This window comes from Squalius cephalus, assembly GCF_949319135.1.
Source record: "Squalius cephalus genome assembly, chromosome: 12".
Taxonomy (NCBI): domain Eukaryota; kingdom Metazoa; phylum Chordata; class Actinopteri; order Cypriniformes; family Leuciscidae; genus Squalius; species Squalius cephalus.
Genome location: NC_137133.1, coordinates 36,521,159 through 36,547,346, shown reverse-complemented (window position 1 = coordinate 36,547,346; position 26,188 = coordinate 36,521,159). Strand labels below are relative to the sequence as shown.

The following is a 26,188-nucleotide window of genomic DNA, read 5'->3' as shown; positions in this document are numbered from 1 at the left end:
TCGTTTTTTTCTTTCTAATCATTCTATCTATCGATCTATCAATCTATCTATCTATCTATCTATCTATCTATCTATCTATTTATCTATCTATCTATCTTCAAACCTTTTCTATCTATCTATTATATCTATCTATCTATCTATCTATCTATCTATCTATCTATCTATCTATCTATCTATTTATCTATCTATCTTCCTTACTAATCTATCTATCTTTCTTCCTTACTAATCTATCTATCTATCTATCTTCAAACTTTTTCTATCTATCTATCTATCTATCTATCTATCTATCTATCTATCTATCTATCTATCTATCTATCTATCTTCAAACTTTTTCTTTCTATCTATCTATCTATAATTTTCTTTCTTTCTAACTAATCTTTCTTACTAATTTTCTTTCTTTCTTTTTCTTTTTCTAACTAATCTTTCTTTTTTCTTTCTTTCTAACTAATCTTTCTTTCTTCTTTCTTACTAATTTTCTTTCTTTCTCTTTCTAACTAATCTTTCTTTTTTCTTTGTCTTTGTACTAATTTTTCTTTTTTCTTTCTTTCTTTCTAACTAATCTTTCTTTCTAACTAATCTTTCTTTCTTTCTAACTAATCTTTCTTTTTTCTTTCTGTCTTTGTACTAATTTTTCTTTTTTATTTCTTTCTTTCTTTCTTTCTAATCTTTCTTTTTTATTTCTTTCTAACTAATATTTCTTTCTTCTTTCTAACTAATCTTTATTTCTTACTAATTTTCTTTCTTTATCTTTCTAACTAATCTTTCTTTTTTCTTTGTCTTTGTACGAATTTTTATTTTTTATTTATTTTTTCTAACTAATCTTTCTTTCTTTCTAACTAATCTTTCTTTCTTTCTTTCTTTCTAACTAATCTTTCTTTCTTTCTAACTAATCTTTCTTTCTTTCTTCTTTCTTTCTAACTAGTCTTTCTTTCTTTCTTTCTTTCTAACTAGTCTTTCTTTCTTTCTAACTAATCTTTCTGTCTGTCTGTCTGTCTGTCTTTCTTTCTTTCTTTCTTTCTTTCTTTCCTTCCTTCTAACTAATCCACCTTTCTTTCTTTCTTTCTTTCTTTCTAACTAATCCACCATTCTTTCTTTCTTTCGTTCTTTCTTTCTTTTTCTTTCCTTCCTTCCTTCCTTCCTTCCTTCCTTCCTTTCTTTCTTTCTTTCTTTCTAACTAATCCACCTTTCTTTCCTTCCTTCCTTCCTTCCTTCTTTCCTCCCTTCTTTCTTACTAATCAGTCTTTCTTTCTTTCTTTCTTTCTTTCTAATCCACCATTCTTTCTTTCTTTCTTTCTTTCTTTCTTTCTTTCAATCAATCCACAATTCTTTCTTTCCTTCATTCCTTCCTTCCTTCCTTCCTTCCTTCCTTCCTTCCAACTAATCAGTCTTTCTTTCTTTCTAACTAATCCACCATTCTTTCTTTCTTTCTTTCTTTCTTACTAATCCACCATTCTTTCTTTCTTTCTTTCTTTCTTTCTTTCTTTCTAATCCACAATTCTTTCTTTCTTTCTTTCTTTTTCTTTCTTTCTTTCTTTCTTTCTTTCTTTCTTTCTTTCTAACTAATCCACTATTCTTTCTTTCTTTCTTTCTTTCTTTCTAATCCACAATTCTTTCTTTCTTTCTTCCTTTCTACCTAATCTTTTTCTTTCTTTCTTCTTTCTTTCTTTCTTTCTTTCTTTCTTTCTTTTTTCTTTCTTTCTTTCTTTCTTTCTAATCTTTCTTTCTTGCTTTCTAACTAATCTGTCTTTCTTTCTACCTAATCTTTCTTTCTTTCTTTCTTTCTTTCTTTCTTTCTAACTAATCTGTCTTTCTTTCTAACTAATCTTTCTTTTAATCTATCTTTCTAACTAATCTTTCTTTCTAACTAGTCTATCTTTCTTTTTCTTTCTAACTAATATTTTTTCTTTCTTTCTAACTAATTTATCAATCAAAATTTAAACTACTTTAAACTTCATACTACTTCAAACTTCTAACTACTTTTCAATTTTTCAATTTAAAAGTAGTTAGAAGTTTGTTGAGACAAACTTTTTTTTCTAGTTCACCATTTGAAACTGTGCTAGAGAAGTAATGTATGTCAGATGCTTTAACAAACAACACTTCTGTATAGGATGCACATATGTTTTCTCTCTGAGGAAGCGTTACACTACTGAGAAGTGCGCATGCAAAACCAAAATGGGCGTTTACCAATCAGTGGCCAATTTCAAACGACAATAAATGTTTTCCAACCATTTTTCAACAGACTTGCTAAACCACCCCACCCCTAAAACAAGCCCCCATAGAGCAAATCAGGTAAAGCGGTTGAAAACGTGTTCTGCAGAGCAGTGGCGGCTGCTGGTCTTTCAAAGAGGGGAAGCTCATTTTCGGCCTACATCATAAAAATTATTCATTTGTTTATACGTAAATTCTATGTTCCTTTTCAATAAAATGCTCTGTGAAAAATGAATGTAATAATATAATAAAGGTATAAATAATAATATAATAAAATATAATAATATTTCTAATAATAACAAGATATTTTTTTAATTATTTTAATAATTATTTTTGAATTATTACTAATAATAATATTATAAAAAATATAATAAGTAATAATATAATAAAGGTATACATGTATAATTGTGTGAAATGTATTATAAAAATTAGCTAGCAATTTCGACAAGCAAATACCAAGAAATAGGTTGCAGCAGTTTGTCTTTGAAAAATCCGCGATGGGACTGAGCTCGAACAGCTTCAACATCAGCGACTTTTTATTGTATGAAATCACTGTCAATCAAAAGGAGACACAGCCTTTCGACAGACCCTCCAATCATCACGCGGAAGCCCGGAGTCCAGGCCAGCCCACTCCCCGTATTATCCAATGACCGTCTAGTTTCGAAGCGCTGAAAAAAACTGTTCGAAGCAGCCCCATTGAAGTCAATGGAAGCTGGGCTTCAACAGGGAAATGCACTGTGACGCTACGGGAATGTATGAGAAGGAAATCGAGTCAGCCGACCTGCTGTATGATTCTGAACGAGCTCGTCTTTGAGACGAACGTTTTCTAACGCATTTTAGTCAATAAAATGTTAATACAATAGTACATATTTGACCATTCATTTTTTGACATTATAGGGGAAGCCGAGCTTCCCTTGCAGTCTTAAACAAATCGCCACTGCTGCAGAGATAAATGCCTGAATGATCTTGTGCTCGTAAACTACAAATCACTGTTAGTTCAATGACACTGTCTCCACCAGTGGGGATTTCTTTAAGACTGCATTATAATGTAAAAAAAATAATAATGGTCAAATATACTATTGTGTTAACATTTTATTGACTAAAAATGCGTTAGAACACGTTCATCTCAAAGACGAGCTGGTTCAGAATCAGAACATATCCCAGATAGCAATTACATTTGGCCCGGATCCGTTTTAAGCCCCTTGCCTCCGTTTCTAAAATGTGTTTTCTGAAAGCATGTAAAACTATAGGCTTTCAAATTTTAAAACGTGAAACAAGGTTTTGAGGTCAAACACTGCAATCAGGGGTTGTTTTTATTAAGCTACATTAAAATGTTAAAAACCAAAAAAAATGTAAGCCTGTTTATCGATCCAATGGGCGGTCTCCAATAATACGGGTGAAGGTTTTTGCGCGTTACTGTCTTTCCTTTTACGCAACACAACAAGATTAAATGAAATACATTTTCTCATATGCATTACCTCGTTATTTCATCTGACTCCATTAATGAAAAAGGTTTTAATCATATCTGAGCATCATTAAAAGTGAGCGAATGTTTGATTATTCTTTTTAACTCTTGAAGTATATTTTACCCATTCCAGATTAGGAAACTATTTTGCTAAGAGGTCCTCACGTCTTCTGTTTAACGCGGGTCTCACGTTCACAAGCTTATCAGTTTTTGTCACCAGACAGAGGTAATTGCTATATACCTGAGATTGGTCACAGTCACGCTTACACAATCAAAGATACTCTGGTTTAGCCCCCATGGAATTGCATACACTTGAATTTATCTTAAACATTTACTTCAGTAGAGGTATGGCCACTATTACAGATAAGCTGACCAACATTACTTCTCCTAAAATAGCTTTGGATTGGCCATGCCGTGGTTTCCCACGTACACTTATCTAAAGTAACATTAAATTAAAACAGAGGTAAGACAGAACCAAATTTAGATTGGTCAAGCAGCATTTGCTGTTCTTAATGGAAATTCACTTCTTGTCTTTGCAAACCAAGTACACTTGAATTGATGCCAAATATTAGTCATCACTAATCTGACACAAAACTTGCGGGAACATACGAATTCTACTTGGGAAAACAATTTTAGAGTCAATCAGAATAAAATCAAATGTAACAATTTATTATGTCAGGTATGTATCATGCCAATTTCATAATCAGTTCAAAGACAAAAATAACAAAACATCAAATGCTCTGGAATAAAGAGAAAAGATGCAAAGCTGACATTAGAAAATACATGATGCTGAGAGTCTCGGCCACTCTCAGCATCACAGGCTAATTTGAGCTACAAATCACGCCGAGCCATCTTCAGCATCTCCCTAAATACTCAGACCAATTGGCAGAAACCTCTTTTCAATTGTGAACATGAGTTCACAGTGGGAATTTGCATTAATCACAGGACAGAAGTTGATTTACATGGAAACATTTGCTAACACTGGGAATTTGCATTGAGTTTAGAACTTTGAGAGCAGGATGCCATTTGCCTGGAAGACACATCCTCCTCTGTGTGTGAGTTAGCCCATCTCTAAACTCTTAAATACCTTATTACATTTTGGTTTACTACTTTGGGTATGATACCTTTGTACCAGTCGCACTGAGACATTTCAAATGATACCAAACATGTGTAATACTATATATAATATTGCATGATAATTATTCACATTAAACCATATAGATTCTTAGGTGAATTTTGGTGATCTCAGCATTGCGTCTCGAATGGTGCACAAGAGTGAGTTCAAATGTTAATTTCCTTTGTTCTCTCAGAGAGTTGCCCTCTCTTCCAGTTTTTCCAGTCAACATAGACGAACAAAAAAAAACGAGACGGTTATAAAGTTTTCACATGATGTTAAACCATTTCAGAGCAGATAAAATGTTTTTCTAAAACAATGTTTCAAATTAAAAGATAAAATTCATATGCCTGATTAAAGACGAAGACAAAAGGCACTTTCGTGTTGGAATTCTTCATTTCTAACAAGTTCCATAGCCTGAACTGAAAAGATGCACGAGAGACGAGAGCTGGCGTATTTTCCCCAGGGTTTAATAGCTAAAATGAAGTCCGCATACATGGGGATTGAGTGAGAAAAATATACAAATAAACATTCAAAACTCGATTCACAAATAGAAAGAGGCAAATAAAAGGAAGAGAACAAAAGTCGGTAGAGAGGTTATCTCTTCTCCTGCTCACCTTTCTGTCATACGGATACACCCTCTATTGTTCATGTGCGTACTGCGTATCCTGCAGATCTGCACATTCATCAAAGCTGGAGTTTGTTAAACAAGGCTCCACACGCTTGTAAAACCCCCAGATAAAATTCAAAGATTATGTTTGCACAAAAGTAAATTCTAGAGGTCAACTAGAAAGTAAATACCGCATGAGCCATTTAAATTTAATACAGAAAAGTCACTTGTGATCAGTTTTGAATGTTTGTAATTGACATTTATATACTAGTCAATGACGCTGTTTACATCTCGTTTCTTTTTGTTTTTGTACAGTGTGTAAGGACTATAATCCCCGAGCGTGGTCAAACACGTTCAGGAATTTATGAAAAACATGAACATAAAGAGAATTAAATGACAGTCCTTCTACATGAGAGACTAAACAAATCATATTTCTTTTAGAACATCTTTCTGCTATGTCTTTGAAACATCGACATGAAAGATGAGAATTGCTGTTTTTCTGTTGCCTATAAAACAATTTCACTTCAAACTCATCTATTACATTTAAAGATGTGCATTTCACAGCACAGTCATAAATACAGTTATTTTGTGTCACTTGTTTTTTGTTTTGTTATTGTTATTTTGTTTTTTATGTCACAACAGTTAAGCTAATGAATTACAGTTGATAAATGGTATTTTTAAGTGAAAGGTGGGATGATTTAATTTAATTTCATTCATTTAATTTTTATTTATCTCGAACAATCAGCAAAACAAAATTTTAAAACCACAAAATACAACCCAAACAGTCAGAATTTAATAACAAACAAACAAAAAAAAACAAAAATAAATAAATAAATAAATAAAAGGATTAGTTTGAGAAGGAGCAGGCGGAAGCAAATAGCTTGATTCATTTTTTATTCTGTCCACACTTTGACACTCGAGTTTTAGACATCAGTCTTTTAGGTCTGATCCAGAAAACAGATGTTGTGTTTTATGTCTTAATAATTTGTTCTTCTTTTTGGCCTCATCAGCAGAATACCAAAATGTTTTAACACATCGTAAATTTCAATTGTTAGATAAATGATCTAACTATCTAACTATCAACAGTTCTATGTGAAACAAGCTCAGTCGCATTAGAGTTGCATTCTTGTTTATATTGAACATTGTTATTGAACCGCATGTTTAACAGAGCTAGTGCTCTTGGCCTCGTCAAAGCTCACACAAGTCACAAAGTTTTCACCGGAGCATACCGACTCTGAAACTTAGCATGTGACATTTTGGACACCTTTGATTTTTATGCATCATTGATTTTGTTTGCATTTCTTCTGAAACACACTGTTTTGAAATTGTTTGCCAATTTTTAACATCACCATTCTCAGTCTATTGCAGCGTGTCTATTTTCCTTACACTTTGAAAAACAAACTTTGAAAAACAACTATGTTTTCCTAGAATGTCGTCAGCTGGTAGAAATTTCTTGCCGCAAGAAAACATTTACGTGAGTTGTGAATTTTCATTTTAACATCTTACAGTTTTTCTCAGTCGCTTTGGTGCATTTCTCATAACACTATTTACATTTGCACAACAGTTAATGCAGTTCTCAAAACAATTAGTACAAACTGCAAAACCTAGTTGATAACCTGCAAAAGCGTGTCACTTGCTCAAAATGGATAGCTCATTCCTCAAAAGCAAGTATTCATGTCAATGAATGTGTCAATGTCATCAAAATGAAAAGTCCTGACACCATCGTTTATGAGCAAGATAGGCAAATGGCTTAGTCATGTTTTCATTATGACAGTTTACTCTGTAAATGTTTTCCAATGATAAAAGTCAGATCTTGGTGACACTACCTGAAAATGCTCAATACAGCACTAAATACTATTTGGACAGCCATTTGAAAAATACAGTAAAGTTACACATTACTGTATTTATGAGGTAACTGAGTACAAGGCACTGAATATGTATGTTTTTACTGCATATGCTCTTTGCAATTCTAATTTGTTCACAGCAAAAAATACACCATTATTTACAACAAACATAAACCCCCTTTGGGTAGAGCTGTGCACAACTGTAAACAATATTGCAGTAGGCCTATATACTGTATTGGAACTGAACATACAACATTCTGTAATCATTCATGCACATCCAGACGTTCCTCTCTGTCTGGTCACATAATTTCATCTACATCCCAGCGAATATCATCTCTTGCTCAATTGCAAATTGTTCAATTTAGGATTTTGTTGTTGTTGTTTTTTTAAATGACAGATTTTGACAACTAGTTCAACATTTTTGTATGTAATGACTCAAGCAATGAAATGAGGACTATTGGTTTTATATGGAATGACTATTCAGCATTCACAAGTATAGTTAATTTTGACTGACATGACATAAGAAAATGATAATGTTATAAAACAGCAGAGAGTTGTATGAAAGCAATTGATGCATGTCCAAAAGCATTTGCAATTTGTTGGAAGGAATGAGAAACTGCTACTATGATGTGCACAAATGACTAAATGTTGTGGAGGTTGAACTAACTGTTGTGCAAATGTAAATAGTGATGTGAGAAATGCACCAAAGCGACTGAGAAAAACTGTAATATTTGGTAAAAGTAAACTTAAAGCCTGCGCAAAATGAAATACATCCCATCTACAACAACAAATGCTTGTTACGGATCTTATTGCGAACAGATCGGCTCTTTGGCATTAAGACACACTATCGTAACATCATGCCATGATGCCATGCCATGAATTTGTTAGGCCTCTTACGACCATTTCATTTTTGAGATAATCAACCCTAATCAAACACACCTGAACAAGCTAATCAAGGTCCTCGGGATTACTAGAAAATTACAGGCAGGTGATTTTTTCAGGGTTGGAGCTAAACTCTGTAGGACAGTGGCCCAGGACCGAAGTTGCCCATCCCTGATTTACTTGATTGTTTGAGTTAAACATACCAAACTAATTGACTAAAAATCCAACAGTTAATTTTATCTAAAATTTACAGTCATATTTTTTTTTCCTAAAATAATTTAGTATTTGACTAACCAATTATTTATTTTATAATACACTATTAATATATTTGTGAAATTTTTATCAAAATATTTGAGAATGGAGAATTAAACTGATCTGTTTCAAGAAGCAAAAATATTACTTCATTCAAATCAATATTATTAATAAATTTAACACTCTTAAGAAATTTAGTAAGTTTACTCAATTAAAACAATGCAATTAAAACGAGAGTCGCGCCTGTCTTTCCCGTGATTGAGATGCTTTGCATAAAACACTCGACTTTATTCCAAATGATAATGAATATAATTCATTTGGATGATAAAATGTCCTCAGAACTGTGCGCTGTTTGTTTATTGGCAGGTTATGGAGTCAGTCGCTCGCACTCGCAATATCTTTCGGCTGTGAGTGAAAGGACGGCGGTCTGAAGTTCGAAGTTCACCCGCAGAGCACGAGTCCGTCTCCGGCACGAGAACCAGCGCTGATCCGGTGGAAATTGGATAACAGACTGGTTGATTACAATTGAATTAGGCTACCTGAATGTTTAAATGTTTCATTTTTACTTATAAAATGTTTGTTAAATTAGTTTAAATGTAGGCAATATTGTATGTTAAAAGAGTGTAAAATATGCTGTATTGCTGTACTCATCGACAATAAAGGCCAATGTCATATATGGTTGTATGGAATACTATTTTACAAAGGTTTAGAGGAAATAAAAAAAGTTTATATTACTCAAAAATAAAAACAGTAAATATTACTCATAAATATTGTTTTTTAAATGTTTAAATGTTAAATTATTTCTACTCAATTTTATTTGTTAATGTACCAGTGCAGTTACCCAGATTTAGGCTAGCCTACTTTTTTTTTTTTTACTTGCATTTACTCAATTCAGACAGTATATTTAATTGATTTCACAGATTTAAAATGTAGCCTACTACATTTTTTTGTGTAAAAATGTTTCACCAAAAAAAATTAGTAAATCATAGTTAAACTTTTTAGAGTGTATGTTTCCTGAGATATCACATCTGTCCCTATGACAGACGCTATCGTTCAACCAATCAGAAGACTAATTGGTACTCTGTCGGCCACTAACAGTAGGCTACTTGTTAGGGAATAGTTCACTCAAAAATGACAATTTTGTAATCATCTGTTCACCCTACTATCCCAGGTTAAACAAAATGTTATTTTTTTTGAGTAAACTAAGCAGGCCGACAGTCATCTCCAGTTATTAATAAAGCCATTGTGTGTGTGTGTGTGTGTGTGTGTGTGTGTGTGTGTGTGTGTGTGTGTGTGTTAAAGCTCTTTTTGCCAGCCGAAAAAGAAACCGAGCCTGCTGTGCATAGCAAAAAAAAAGTCTATTCCTTTCAGACTAAACAATCAGCATTGCAAAACATGACGAATGTCATGCATAATTATTAACATGCTATTTATTAAAATTAAATCACATTATGTTTTAAGAGTTTTAAAAGATGTTTTAAAACTCTTTATAGTTTCGCTTTTTTTTTTTTCTGAGAAACTCCAAACGAACTTCGGTTTGGTCTGCTTTTGTTTGAAATTATGTCACACCAGTTCATTCTTCGAGTTTGCTTGAAGTATATCAATGCCTTAAACATGTAATACAATCTCTTGTACACAGTAAAAACAGAAGTGTTAATTTAACTCCTAAAGAGTTGAATTTGACTCTGTTTCAGATAACATTTGGTCCCACTCGAAATCAGTGTAAAATTTACTCTTTGGTCAGTGTCAAGTTTTTAGAGTTAATTCTACTCAATATTGAGTAAAAAATGACAATGAATTGTGTAACAGGGTATCTGCACATTTTTGATCAACAAATTTAATGACTTTTAAGACCTTTTTAAGACCTTCAAGAATAAAAATTAAGACCATTACCATGGAAAAAAAATATATAAAAATGACACTCTAGGGTGTTCAGGTTAACAAAGCACATTTGTATTTGAGCAACAGTGCAAATAGTCTTAATAGCCTTTGGTGGTCCAATTCATGCTTTCGTCAAACATGACAACGAAGCTGCCTTGATTCACACTTGACAGAAGTCCCCTTTTTATGTACTGAACAAGTCCAAATCGAGTAAGAGAAGAGGTTTTGTCCCTGCCACAACTAAATGTTTTTGCACATTCCTCAGGGAACATTGCCCTGAAGTGCTCATGTCTTCGTTGGATGTATAGGAGTGATGTCGGCTAACCGTGTGCAAAACCCACAGCATTTCAGCCTTCAGTGTATTAGTTGGGGAGAATGTAAAATGGTGCCCCAAAGACACCAACGCGGCTGTAATGTTAGCCTCAGGGCCGTAGCCTAGCCATCATTTCAAAAGTGAGGGGGACAGAATAACTACCAATTCTTTTTTCAGACTTGTTGACAGGTTTTTCCTTAATTGGCTTAAAATGCTATTTATTTTTAAAGCAATACAACAGAAAGAAAGAAATGCAGATGTTCAGTATACCGTATACTTTATAGGCTATAAAAAAAGTATACTTATACTTTATATACTTATGGTAAAATCCTGATCATGTATTTTACTAGTTAATAAAGCTAACTAAGCTAATAAAAAGAAAATTTTGTACATTTTAAAGATAAATTCATTAATCTGGTGCACTTTGAGTCACTCGAATCCGCTGTTAAAAATAAATAATCCACCGGCCAACCGCCCAAACCTAACGTTATATTCTCTGATTTAGATATCTGCATCTGATCATTGCATTACAATTATTCAAATGATCAGTGTTAAGCATGATAATATGGTAAAATCACACTGAATTAAGCTGATTTAAAAATAACATTTACTTAAAATAAAGTTGTTATTTTGGCAAAATTACATTTCCTTAATAGCCTAGCAGAGTCTTACTAAAACTTTCCAATTGCAAACCTTTTAAAACTACTTCAAACTTTCTAGTTAGGCTTTTTCAAGAGAACTTAGTTTGTAGACAACAAACAAGCAGACAGTGGACAAGCAGATAGTGGCTGTTAATGCATGAAAATACAAATTCAGCATTAACAATCACCATGTTTATTCTAATTTGAAGGGCTTCGATAATATATCTGTGAAAATAAAAGATATTATGAATAAAAACAGTTAGTGAATATTTTAAATTTACAACAAAACTTAATTATTCAACAAGAGAAATAGGCTGAGTTATCCGCATTGTGCAACACAATTCGAATACCACATGAATTATAGATGACAACTTACTTGTAGTGCTTGACTTTTTCGTGACTAAGGAGTGAAGAGTTTTTTTGCCGTTTTGAACTCATTGCGACCTCTATGAAAATTATTCGGCGCGGCCGCGCAGTTGCGTGCATTTGGGCGTGATGCACGAGTGACTGATTACCATGGAAACGTGAAAGTCACGTATGTAGATAGACTATCCTTGACTCTTTGGATTAAAAATCTCGATGTAGGCAAACAGCTGAATGGGGACAGTTGTTGCCTGACTGTCGCGCTTGTGCTTCCCCCCTTTCATATGCGCGTCAAGGGCTTTGCAGCCCACCGCACTTCGTATACCGTCGTTTTTTTGTAACCAGCCGCTATATTTCTCATCATCGAGCCAGTTATCATTAAATTTGCACTTCCCTATCTTAGCTCGCGTCTGCCACTACACTTCTTCGTCTATTTCTATGACAGGCCTACGGAAAACACGTACTGCCCCCTAAATGGTGTGTGATGCCTGTGCAATAGGCATACGCTACTTTTTACTGTCTTTAGACAGGGACGTGCGCTGGTGAAATGGAAAATACCGGTAGTTTCTCCCGACAAAAGGAGAAACTCCGCCAGATGAAATTTAATGCCGCCCAGATGAAATTTAATGCCACTCTTCAAAAATTAGTGAAATTTAATACATTTTAAGACCTTAAAAAACGTATATTTTATTTAAGACGTTTTAAGACTTTTTAAGGATCCGCGGGGACCCTGTGTAAAAGTATTTAACACTGTAGTTTAATCACACTGTTAAGAGTAATATGATTACACAGTATAGAGTTAATTTATCTACAATTTTACTTAAAAAAAATGACACTTTAAGTGTAATGTTTACTTTATTTCTCTACAGTGTTTTAAAATATATATAAATCATAAGATGCAGTGTTACTGAATTATATAGAACTATCAATACTATCCAAATAAAAACAAGCACAATAACACTAGATCACAGAACTCACAATTTATTGTGAAAAAGCATTTCAATGTTGAATTGAGTTGAACATTGAATTTACAATGCCTTGTATCTGACAGAAACATGTATAACAATGTTTTTTTACAAACATTTTTCTCTTACCAGAGAAAGCAATATGGCACGACAAGGAGAGTTGTGTCAGTCCCTCCATATGACATTTGTATGTCAAAAGGCCTAGGGTAATGCAGGTTGTCGACATGAAAAAAAACGAAATCCTGCTTTGATCTGATCACCTCATATGCGTGGAAATGTTCTTGAAAAGTTTCTGTAACTAAAGGCACTGTGAGTAGCAACAGTTTTTCACACATTATCAGAACTGACTCAATTTGAAAAAACACGGGCACTTCAGATTCAACTTTGCCACAGATAACCAAGTTTGGCCGATAAATAAACCCATTATGTTTCGCCCATTTAACCTTCATAACCTGAATGCTACTGGGCACTTGCATTGCAATAGCAATTTCAGAACCTCCTTTTACCATATTTAAAGACACCATTTTTCCTGGACCAATATCTAACCGACTAAAAGTTGTTGAACTTCGCCAACTGTGTGCCATATGAATCTGATGCTTTTTTGCAAGCGTTTTAGTAATATTTTTAAACGATTTAAGCTGTTTTTTGAAAAAATTATGCTTGCCTTCATACCTCATACACCAACTATGAAGGACAGGCCCAATTTTCTGGATGCAGCGGGGATAGTGGATAAGAAAATGGTGCTTTGGTAAAAGGTTTTTCTGAGGGTACAACTTCTTAAACAGTGTGTGGTGATCCACAATTAAATGTTTTAAATATACACATAAACCTTGAGATAACATGGGCGAGAATATAATGTTTATTATTTGAAGTAGTAAAAGAAGCAGGCCCCAGTGTTGGTCAGTAGAAGTTACTAAATCTCCAAAGATAAGAGGAACATTCCGAAGTAAGCACCAGGACTGAACTGCATTCAGTCCCAGATCATTAGATCCTTCAGCTAAATTAACAGATACAGGCCTGTTGTTTCTCTCCATGAAACCATAATCAAAACTTTGTATTCTTGAATGTATTTCTGCTGATGTAACATGTTTTTCCTTCAAATACAGAAATAACAACTTCAATTCGTACAGGCCCACCCCTTCTAACACATCATGCATCACATCAACTGAGAAGTTCTCTGTTGTGTGAAAATACTCCAATGAATTTAAAGGAGAACTTGGTAACTTTTTTAACTTAATAAAACTGTCTAGAAATCATTTGGATGGTTAAACAACCTGTTCTGGTGATATTGGTGACTTTCCCCGCTCCCCCCAGCGTTCCCAGGCGGAAAACCAACCTTGCAACTTGGGGACTACCGTCCCGGCAAGATAGAAATTGGAAGTCTCGTGAGAAGCGAGAAGCGAGAACGAGAACGAGCGCGAAACACAAATTGCTTTACGGCAATTCGACATAAACACACACGCATGTATGATGTATTACCAGATTACCCACCTCGGTAGACATAGCTCCACACGATACAGTTGGCTTGCTCCGATCAAAACAAACGCACATGAGCAGCGGTAGAGAGGGGGAGGAGGCCGCCGCAAATGAGTTTTTTTACGACCGTGTTGTGAAATATACGCCCCCCCCACAGCTGTAGGGGGAGCTCGTGGGGAAAACATGCGACAACAAAAGGAAAAATCAGCGAAGAAGTGACTCGAGTTCGCTAGAGTTGCCGAGTTCTCCTTTAATATGCATGACCTTTTCACACCAAAAACGTATGGAAGGGATGGATTACAAGCCATTTCTTGACAGTGAGCAGTGTGTATGTCTTTGGTGCGCAAAACTACTTTGGAAGAATCTTCAGAGAATTCTGTCTGAAAGTCCTCCTTTTCTGCTAAACAGAACCTGCAACAGTACCTTGCACTGAAAGACTCCACCAGTCCAAACAAACTATGCAAACCCAAATTATCACCAGTAACCTGTACTACAGTGCCACGAACATAACCATTGTATAATGGAATCTCAATACCATCACTCTCTAACACTTTAATGTCTCGAACAATGGGAGCAAAAATTTCACTAAAACCATACCGTTTAACATCTTGAGTATGAAATAAGGCGCACAGGTGTATGTTAGCCAAGAAAGAATTCCATTTTGGAGAGAAGTTTCTTTAAGTAAAATATACTCCACCCAATTTATGAATACCTCGCTTAGGACCCAGAGGGTTGGCGACCTCAAAATCATCATAGAACATCTGGATCTGTATTGTCTGCTTCTCAGTTGAGAACAGGGGGTGACTTTTAAAAAAAAGATCCATCACAAATATCTCTCAGTCTAGAGTCGCTAGTAGCTGAGCTTTGCAACATTTCTGCAACATACTGACTTTTAAATATTGACTGCAGTGTAGATAAAATTGGAATATGCATGAATTTATCTTGAACTACTACCTGATCATATGTTCCAGTCTTTTTATTTCGTCTTGTGTCAAATCTTGAACCAATCACACATTCAACTGGTTCTACTATTTCCCACTTGTCAGTCATAAATTTGGATCTCTTGTATTCCGAATTTAGAATTGTGAAAGGATTCTCTAACCCCTCAAAACATGCCTCAACTTTCTTGCACATTTCCGTTTCTCTTTCATTACTAAATACATATTTTATCACTGTCTCTTTAGCATGCTGATGGATATCTTGAACGATCTCTTCCATGGAAATCACTACAGAATTCAGTGTACTTTGACCAACACCTGCTGCCTTTAGATCAGAAATTACAGCTGAACAACTATTTACAATGTATGGCGAAGATAACTGTGACTCGGCCTCTAAATATTCAGTCGACTCTTCAACATGAGAAACATTACCTGTATTGACGGTACTTTGAGGATATGAACGATCATAATCTACAGAATCAACTAAACTGCTTCCATGGCACTTATTAAGATGCTTTCTTAAACCAGAAAAACTACCAAAAGAACGTGAGCATCCTTCTTGACCACACTTCAGAAAAAGAGTCCTGCCTGTACATAGCCCATGAATTACCTTAAAGTGTTTAACAAGGTTATTTGGACTTCCATGGTCACTTTTGCAAAGAAAACACTTCATCGTTTTATCTCAACTAACGCACCATTCTTGCTCGCAACTCTGCAACTCTAGGAGTCTCCTTTGTTTCCCCCATGTCGATGTTATAAATGGTTGTTTGCACAAAAGTGAAAAAGCTGCTCAGGGAAAAACTGTATGACGTACCAAAGACGTAATGGGCTTTAAAGAGTTCGTCAAAAGCTCCAACTGAACCTGTTGCCTAGCATGGAAGTGCATGCTTGTCAACCACAATGAAGTATGAGTGAATGGTGCTCTGTGTGGATCCCTGGGCGAGAAGGTAGGGCTGACTGCTTTGGGTGATGTTATCTAGATGTTGCTGCACACTGGTTCCAACCTACATCAAAGCACATTCAACAGAATTTTTTGGTGACTAACTTCTGACAATAGATCAGATCACCTTAAACTGTGCACAAGATTAAGGTGATGAAATATATATTTTAAACAACTGTTAAAGGATTAGTTCACTTTGAAAAAAATTTTTGCTGATAATTTACTCACCCCCATGTCATCCAAGATGATCATGTCTTTCTTTCTTCAGTCGAAAAGAAATTAAGGTTTTTGAGGAAAACATTCCAGGATTTGTCTCCAATCCTGAGGGTTCAAATGAGGGGTCAAATGTCCAAAAGTATATAATTTTTTTTTTTTTTTTTTAAACGACAGATTGTTTTGCTAGATAAGAACCTTATTTCTCTGATGGGATTGTGTCAAGTCTTTGAAGCAGTATTGAGACAGACTTTGAACCCTCATTTGAACCCTCAAACCGTTGGTCACCATGGAAGTCCATTATATGGAGACAAATCCTGGAATGTTTTCCGCAAAAACCTTAATTTCTTTTCGACCGAAGAAAGAAAGACATGGACCTCTTGGATGACATGGGGGTTAGTAAATAATCAGCAAAACAATTTTTATAAGTGAACTAATACTTTAAGCATACCTTTTGAAATCTGATGAGCTGATCTACAGCTTGATATGCAGACAGCTTTCCCGGCCTCTTTCTACCTTGTGCAGATGGTGGTAGCAAATGTAGCAGCAGCAAGATGGCGGACATGTCACTGTCCCAGCCTACAAATAAGTACATTAAAACCTGGTTAACATTATGCCATGGCATAGTATTCAAATCGACAACTTGCACTATTACGAAAATGTACACTACACACCTACATTAAAAAGTAAAACAGTTCCATTCATACCATTCTCAACTTCAGCAGCTGACTCAGCATTGCGCATCAAATCGAAGAGCTCTGTGGTGGGTACAAGTCCATGGCTTTCCTTTATTACTTTTGCTTTGAAAGTGGTTGGCCACTTCTCCAAGAATTTGTTGGCCGTGGCCTCACCAAACATAAGTCTGAAATCTTGTTCTATCTGCAATGTAACACACATAGACAGAAGTGATGAGTGATGCCTAATGCTACATTGGATATTTTGGTGATGCAGTGAATTAAGATGTCATACCAGTCCTGGTGTGTCCAGAAATCGTGGGAAGACCAAGAAGACATCTGATGATTTGGCTTCATCATTGACCATTGCTTGCCGATATATGAAGGTCATTTCCATCTTCTCGCGGACAGTCTTTTCATCAGCAGAGTGTCTCAAAACAGAAATAGCTGCTTCCACATCCTCATCAGATGGTGGAAGGGCTGAAGGGCTGACGGGCTGACGACCACGGCCTGGCCCACCAACTTAAGAAAAAATACAATGTTAAGAACTGATTTCTGTACAATTCACAGGTCACCACTATAATCACGTCACTGATCAGTAAACATACCTTTAGGAGATTTGCTGACTGAGGCACCTCTCTCCTCTGCTGTTTTTCTTTGTATGGTCTTCAATCGCCATGCAAGGTATCCCGAACCACTCTCCGGATCGTAGTAATGTTCCTATGTGATTATAAATAAATGATAAAGGAGTACTATTAACATTTCAAAGAGTGAATATGTGCATAATGTTGCAATAACCCATTTACTTACATATCCATGCTGTGAGTATGGGTCTTCTAGATAGGGAAACAAAGCTACTATCCCCTGTGCATACATCACTCTGACACTTTTGGGGGGGGATGTCCTAGCATATGAATTCAAATTTAACATCACACTCAACTGACATTGCACAACACAATTTACATAATTAATAACTGTACAACAATAACAATGTTTCTTTACAGCCCATCTATATGCTTAATGCTTACCCATGTGTTTCTGTCATCTCAGCAGCAAGTATGTTAATCATCTGTCTTCTGGTGGCATCTGTCAGAGATTTGGTTTTTCCATACTCTTGCATAATGCGTTCACCACCAGGCTTTGATGTTAGGATTTTTTCAATCAGCTATAGGTGGAATAAAATGTGCTTTCCGTTATTGTAAAACCATATGTAATGCTGAAAAAAAAAAAAGCTATCTAAAGAACACTTCCCATGGTGAAACAACATTCAGATTGGACTTAACAGCAATTTCCACCACTTACCGCTTTTGCCTCATAGTTTATGTGACATGGCCTTTTAGGCTGGCTTCCTTCGGCAGCAGCTACTTCTTCAACAGGGTCACACATCGTGAAATTCAGGATGACGGTGTCATCAGATGTACCCGAGCATGATGATGATTGAGAGGCACCTGTTCATTATGAAATTTGTACAAAACATAGAAACATATTACAAGAAACAGTTATTTTTAAAACAATAAATGTTCTCATTCCGGCCTTTGAACTAAACAAACTAATTTGTGAATTGTCTGAATGAATACCAAGTCCTCCATTGCCCAGCATGATTCTGAAAGTTCCAGGTGACTCCTTCACTATTTCTTCAAAAACCTCTGTGTCAACTTCTGTGTCTGACTGGTCATACACCTTAATGTCTGGCTGCCTGCTTTCTGGTATGTTGAATTTTAGACACGCTGTTTTAAAAAAAATTAAATAAAAAAACATGCATTCCCTTCTCACAAGAATCAAAGGTCATATTTAAGTTTGCCTCATGTATTCACAAAATGATGAAAGACAAGTATCTGCACCCGATTTTATGTAACTGAAAATATAAAGCACAGCAGAAATGATTATTGACCTAGCTAGATATCATAACATAATAGGTGCTGTATCATTGGGTGATATTGCTTTAACCTAATGACCCACCTTCTTTCAAGAAAGCATCGAATGTCAGCTCAGACAGTTTGACATATTTCTGCTCTTCCCCGAATTGAACACGCAACAGCATTTTGCCCCTGTTAACAAAAATATATATATATTCAAAATCATAATTTAGGGCTGGTTCAACTAAGAATTATCTATCCATTTCTCTCAGTAGTGGCAATGCACTATGCATTACTTAGATGTTACACTGCAATTACAAAGAGTGGCTGAAGAAGACAAAGTTATGCTGGTTGAATATAACGTTAGGCTATTTTCTGCAGCAAATGGGTTAACGTTAACTTAGGCTAGTTAAAGTTTAGAGGCACCGCGTCCCACTAGCTACCAAATAACTGTGCCAAAGTTAGCTAGCTCATTAGCTATTTTAGTTCAAACAGTAACCCGTTAAAATGGTTAAGCCATGTTAAACAAACACGTCATGCAATCAGTGATCTAGAGCTAGACCAACATCAGAATCATGCTAACATTACCAGTATAAAAAACCCAGATTAACGTTGAATGGGAAGCTAAAAAAATAGATATTAAATATTTTGTTGTTATATCTACCGAGCTAACGTTATTTTACGCATAAATCATTCTGACCAAATTCATTCGTGAAAATATTGCAAGTAAGAAACACAGTTACCGATACGGATTAGCTGGTTAGTTGTATTATGACCTCAACTAATATCAGCACAACTCTAAAATTATGTAAAGTTAAAAAATGCCGTTTGTGTGTTGACAACACAGGGATTATTACTTAGGCTACCTAGCAATATCAGTGGCCTAATGTAAGCTGCTCATCCTCAAATAAGGGGAGTGGCAGTACTGAGAGTGTCCACCGTGTTTCCTCATGACGCGCTGGGGACAAGAAACACCTGTGTGGCATTAGTAATTAGAGGGAAACATTATAAATGTCTGATGTATTGGTTGTTTGGGGGGTTTTTGCTGGTTGTTGCTGCTGAGTTCCTTGCCAAAGCTGCCGTGCCGGGACGTGGGTTTAAGATTGTTGTGCGAACCGTGCGAATCGATCGGGAGGGATATTTTGCTGGGGTTTTCCCCGTTTAAGTTTGGCGGCCGCCGTTGAGTTCCCTGAACGCGGAACCCACGTCCGGTAGCGGGTAAGAAAGCCAGCAGTACCTTTTCCTTTTATTATTGTATTGGGCAGGCACGTGCACACATAGACATCAAAGGGGGCTTGAGCACCTGCCCTTTTTATTCCTGGAGAGAAAGTGCCCTTTTTTCTGGGGTGCTTTTTTTCTATTTTTGAAAAATAATATATATTCCTGTTTGCGCACAGTTTCCCTGTCAAACAAATATATTTATTGAATTAATTAATAATAATTTAGCCGTAAATAAAATGACCCACATGATGACCTTTCACCTCATTCCTCACGCTGCACGCACATTTTTTTTTTATTTCGCGCGGCTATGCGCACTACCAGAGGATGTCTTCAAATCTGCGGCTGCTGGTAAGTGGCGTTTCATTCTCAGCGAAGGGATTTTGATGTTCGTTTACTTATTATTATTTTACAAGGACGACGTGAAGAGAGCATGCAGAGATGTTGTTTATATTGCTGTGTGTAACGTTAGGCTATAGAAGTAACTGTTTTCCTGAATGCCATCAAGATTGAAACCGAGACTGATTTCAAAGCAGGTCAATAAACAAATAGTTAAAATTAAGTCACTTACATTTTAGACGCAATGACTATTTTTGTTCTGTTTCAGCAGCGAAAATAGTTCCAAACAAAGATCACTGCAGAACCATAGCGCATCTCACAGCAACACTTGTTGCATTACTGAATGATTCAGCATTTTGAACGAATCGGTTGAGTCAAAGATTCAATTACCCATTCATAAACTGCCTCATTCTGAATAAATCAGCCGTTTGAATGAATCGTTTGAATGAATGACTCAATGACTCGCTCATTAAGACGGTCGCCTGCCGCCTCCTACTGGCGGTTTAGTTTTATAAAGTATCATTCTTTTCAACATTCCTTATTTGTATATTCAAAAATATTTAAAATAATCCAAATTAATGCAGTTATAATTTTTCAATGTTAATTATTTAATTTGATTGGTAACAGCCTAGTGTCTTATTATTTTAATTGAATATATTGATCAAATTTGAGAATTTGAAATGAAAGATGGAGCATACATTTAATAAAATTTGTGGAAAAATGCCCTTTTTAAAAGGTACAAAAAATTAGTGTTTTCAAAGTGATGTAATGAAACATTGACAATTTAAGTTTGAAGGGAGAAAAGCCTCTGTTTAGGCTATTAAGGAAATGTAATTTTGCCAAAAGAAGAACTTTTATTTTAAATAAATGTTCGTTTTAAATCAGCCTACTTCAGTGTGATATGTTACCATATTATCATGCTTAACACTGAGAATTTGAATAATTGTAATGTGATGATCAGATGCAGATATTTAAATCAAAGAATATGGGCGGTTTTGCGGGTGGATTATTTATTTTTAACAGTGGATTCGGGTGACTCAAAGTGCACCAGATTAATGAATTTATCTTTAAAATGTACAAAATTTTCTTACGGGGGGGCATGCCCCCGGACCCCCCTAGAGATACCAAGCTCCACCAACAAAAATAATGTGGGAAACACATTAGGCTATATGATGATCTACAAAAAAATACTCATTTAATTATCTTATTATTAAAATACATTATTAGGATTTTTACCACCTCCGCCTCATTTTGAGGCTGTAAAAACCCTGTTACTGTATTTTGATCACAGCCCTATTTAAAGCCTTGTTCCATGTGCCCCCTTTTATACTTTGAGCACCTGCCCCTCCAGAGGTCTCTGCACGGCCCTGGTATTGGGTATTAATGTATGTCCTTGCTGTGTTTGCCGGGGAGGCCCTGATGTATGTGTGAACCCAATGGTCCCCCGGCGCTATTTGTGTGGATGCGAGCGCGTGTGTAAGGGGGTGGGCAGGTTATCCTTTTCCATATGCCTCCTATACTGTTGACGACGGCTATGTATTTAGCATGAGTATGATTGATGGTCTGTGTTTAATATTTGGTATGTATTTATTGGTGTGGTATTTATGACTTTTAGGTTTGCAGTGTAATGAACTTGATGCATGAGAGGTGGTCACATGAATTTATTTAATGCATGTATTGAATAACTACTGAAATCTTGTGCTGAGCATATCCTGTTTGTTGTTGCCTTATTATTCTTGAAGTTAACATATTGCTGAAATCATTCATTGCATTTTAATTAAATTGAACCTGTCATGACTGCATTAACCTGCTGCCCCCTGGGTTTTTAATATTTTGATTGTAAACGAATAAAAATATTTTTTGATGAGTTTTGGGTATTTGAGTGTTTTCTTGGTTACTGACCCACTGAAAGTATTTAGTCCAGTAGAGAACCTGTAAGTCCTGAGTAGAGAGTTTGTGGGGGTTACACTAACGTTACTCCAGAGCGATCTTTCTCCACCGACAAACGTGCCAATCTTCAGCACAACAGAGTGGCGGGTATTCATCACTGCTGGAGAGTTGAAATTGTCATGCGTTTCTGCAGATTTTTACACTCACTTTTAACTCCACTGATAGATAGGGTTGCCAACTTTCTGAAATAGAAATACGGAACGGGCGGGGGGGGGGGGTTCGATTCCAGTTTTGGATGGGCCAGACCAATAGTGGGTGGGCCTTAAATTAAAAACGTTATCCAATCACTGTTTAGCCTAATAAATAAATATTGACTGATAAAGCCTACTGTTATATTATCTGTGCGTATACATAATATAGATTTTAATAGCTTGGTGCTCTTTAAAATTGTTGTTGCATTATTAAAAGTTTCGGTGCATAGGACGACCTATATCCACGATCGCTCTCCATGGTTCTGACCAAAGAAGAGCGCTTTGGAATCTCCATTACGCATCATACCTGGGCTGCATTTTCCGATAACGTTACTCTTAGCGCGCTACGAAGACTCTTAAGATATAACTTAACTAAAGGTATACTACCACTAAAGGTATACCATTGCTAGGCGTCTTCAGGGCTATCATCCACTCGCGAGGCAGAGGCGCTGGCGCCCTCCTAGCAACGGCGCTGTTTTTGGTAAAACATGATTTTGACGACTTCATTAAGTTTTGTTTTGTAGAAAACTCTTTTTAAAAGATTTTCGTTTTGTATAAATTGTATCTTAATTTTGATCAATGTTTTATCAACAAATTGCCCGTATTTATTAAATAAGAAGCAAATATATAGCAGGCCATGTAATAAGGCGCCATGCAGCACAACTTGCATTGCACGTGAACTGGAGGGCGCCGAAACTCAGCTTGTGCCTCACAGATTTGAGAAATATAGGCTATCTATTACAGAAAACTTGAAATGTCTACTTTTAAACTAAAATATTCAAACCAAAATAAATAGGCTACTCTCTGATTATCCATATGAAATGTACATTTCTCTTTGCAGCGACACAGAAAACACCAATTTATTACTAAACAAATAAATGTCTCCTTGCTAATTTAGACACATTCATAATCATTACTTTAACCGGTTCTTTGTGGCAAGCTTTATGCGTGCATGCGGTCATCCCAGCTAACAATTTTAGGTTATAAGAATGTTTCCGTAACATTCCCATTAAGTTATAAAAACGTTATTTCTGAATGTTCTAGAAACGTTCAAAGCGTCCAGTTTTTTAGACGTTGTATTAATGTTATTTCTTAGTTAGAAGAACGTTATTCAAAACATTATTAGAACGTTCAATTCTCCTGTTATATAAATGTTGTATTAATGTTATTTCTTAGTTATAAGAACGTTATTCAAAACGTTATTAGAACGTTCAATTCTCCTGTTATATAAATGTTGTATTAACGTTCTTGCTTGGTTGTAAGAACGTTGTTCAAACGTTATTGGAACATTAAATTCTTAGGTTATAAGAACGTTCCCATAACGTTCCCATTAAGTTATAAAAACGTTATTTCTGAATGTTCTAGGAACGTTCAAAGCGTCCAGTTTTTTAGACGTTGTATTAACGTTATTTCTTAGTTATAAGAACGTTATTCAAAACATTATTAGAACGTTCAATTCTCCTGTTATATAAACGTTGTATTAACGTTCTTGCTTGGATATAAGAACGTTATTCAAACGTTATTAGAACGTTCAATTCTTAGGTTATAAGAACGTTTCCATAACGTTCCCATTAAGTTATAAAAACGTTATTTCTGAATGTTCTAGGAACGTTCAAAACGTCATTTTTTAGACGTTGTATTAATGTTATTTACTAGTTATAAGAACGTTATTAAAAACGTTATTAGAATGTTTAATTATCTTGTTATAAAACGTTGTATTTATGTTATTGCTTGGTTATGAGAACGTTATTCAAAACCTTATTAGAACGTTCAATTATCTTGTTACATAAACGTTGTATTAACGTTCTTCCTTGGTTATAAGAACGTTATTCAAACGTTATTAGAACGTTCAATTCTCCCGTTATATAAACGTTCTCTTAATGTTTTTCTAAGATTATGAAAAACGTTCTTAAAACATTCCATTCACTTGTTTAAACATTTAAACATTCTCAATGTTTTTGCATATAATGTATATATGACAATCATTTTATGAAAGCACCTTATTAAGAACTTTCAGATTTAAAAATTAAGACAAAAGATCTAGAAAGATAATTAAAATCAAAAGACCCATGAATCATGTCTATAATATGTGTAATGTAGTCCACTGAAGACGAGCTGAAGTGAACCAAAGTACCCAGGGGGCAAAGGGGGTTTAGCAGACATGGGCTGCTGTAAAAGGTTGTCATATAAAAATGAAATCTATGATGTCAGAGGATCACAACCTGGGTGGACAACCCGGTCAACAAGCTGCTGGAAACTTGTAATTAGGGTCAAAACAATGTTACCTCAAATTCGGCTTTAACTCCCAGAATCACCCAAACATGCTAAAACGGTTTAATTATATTCATGAATCGTGAGCCATATCTCCCTGATACTTTATGCTAGCAACAAACTGAGCACACCTTTAGAAAGAGTGGAAGATAAGCTTTCATCTGATGCCTTGATTGTACATGTAATTAGAAGGTAAGAGTTAACAATGCCTCTTAGTTCATAGGTAGGCAAAAAAAAGAAACAAATATTGAACATTCCATTTGTAATCGGTAGCATTCTTTTCCCTTTGTTGTTGTTAAAATAAACAAATTACCATGTGAAGTTAACTTTTACTAGATGAAATCATATTTTGATCATTTTCACTAACCAGACAGTCCTCATGGCCCATAACACATTTAGAGGGAATTCAATTTCAAGCCTATAGCCGCGTTTCCATTACAGATTTGCGCAAATGTTTTGCGCTATTATCTAAATATCGATAAAAAACTATTGCGAAATGACGGCGTTTCCATTAACCGATGTTATGCGACTAAACGTCCTTTTTTCTCTCGCGATAAGTCATTCCAAAAATCAAGGCAACGGACGTTGATTTATATAATATCACAGCCACCGCATTAGACATTATTATTATTAATGGAAGGAAATGTGGCGTGTTATCCAAGCATTAATGGCAGGGAAAGACCCTTATACTGCGAACGACACATAAAGCCTAAGGAGTTTCTGGGTGTTTTGCCCTCATTTCTGCTCCGAGGTTTTGATTGTGGCATTTCTTTGAGATTTAGAATCCAGTATTCCTATAGGCTAATTATTGTTTCTTTTATTAATTTAATAAAGAACTCTGTCTCGTATTCTGTCCAAACGATCCATGTAGGCTACTTTTGTATCCATTCGTTTTTTCCTTTTTTAACCCGTAATTGAAAAACGAAAAATAAACGGTTGTTGTCTTTTTAAAATGCAAAGTTGAACACCAAAATTTTAATTTGAACTGGCTACACCAACTGCTGCGCAAAAAAGTAAATATCGACGAATTTTCAGATTTTTGTTTATGACTTTTTGCCCCTTTATTAAACATTTAAAATATTCACAAATTAATATGGAAAACATGTCGATTTTACTGGTTTTCTAAGGCCAAATTAGAACTTGGAATTGATGTTTTTCCCGCAGTGAAAAATGTTTTTCCCGCAGTGAGAAGAGCCATTAATATTAGGCCTATTAATAAACTATTGTTTTGGCTAAAATCACATCTCCATCTCCGCTGCTAATCAGACGGATTACACAATCAGAAGGTATTACCCTTTGATTCGAATTTGTTCGTTTTAAAGTGGACATTTCAAGCTTTAGCCTACACAGGCTATTCAGTTCTCGCGCTCCAGTTTACGGAGATCATGAAAGTGCGTCTGATTGTTTTCTTTTATTTTACAAAAGCACAACGTTTTCTTGTTATTGTGAGTTTACACAAATAAAAGTAGTTGAGAATAATGTATTATTATTTTCTGTATGACCAGAAATGATGGAGTATTTTAAGTTGTTTCCACTGTTGATAGGAAAATGCAAGTGTTCGCGCTCGCGCCTCCGTGTCATGCA

At 35.4% G+C, this 26,188-nt stretch overlaps 2 protein-coding genes across 2 annotated transcripts in view; one reads left to right on the top strand and one right to left on the bottom strand.

Annotated features, from left to right (window-relative positions):
• LOC307168281 (GDP-L-fucose synthase-like) overlaps positions 1 to 26,188 on the top strand; it is a 553,698-nt gene that overhangs the window by 419,531 nt on the left and 107,979 nt on the right. The window lies entirely within an intron of this gene.
• LOC307168278 (uncharacterized protein) overlaps positions 12,546 to 26,188 on the bottom strand; it is a 91,776-nt gene continuing 78,133 nt past the window's right edge. Inside the window, exons 2-10 of the mRNA XM_079888042.1 lie at positions 18,739 to 18,827; positions 18,082 to 18,227; positions 17,808 to 17,944; positions 17,590 to 17,683; positions 17,388 to 17,499; positions 17,075 to 17,301; positions 16,813 to 16,984; positions 16,557 to 16,684; positions 12,546 to 15,956 (exon numbers count right to left, since the gene is read on the bottom strand). Of these exons, the coding sequence (XP_079744168.1) occupies positions 15,822 to 15,956; positions 16,557 to 16,684; positions 16,813 to 16,984; positions 17,075 to 17,301; positions 17,388 to 17,499; positions 17,590 to 17,683; positions 17,808 to 17,944; positions 18,082 to 18,227; positions 18,739 to 18,820 (1,233 nt within the window). The 5' untranslated portion in view covers positions 18,821 to 18,827 and the 3' untranslated portion in view covers positions 12,546 to 15,821. The remainder of the gene's footprint in view (positions 15,957 to 16,556; positions 16,685 to 16,812; positions 16,985 to 17,074; positions 17,302 to 17,387; positions 17,500 to 17,589; positions 17,684 to 17,807; positions 17,945 to 18,081; positions 18,228 to 18,738; positions 18,828 to 26,188) is intronic.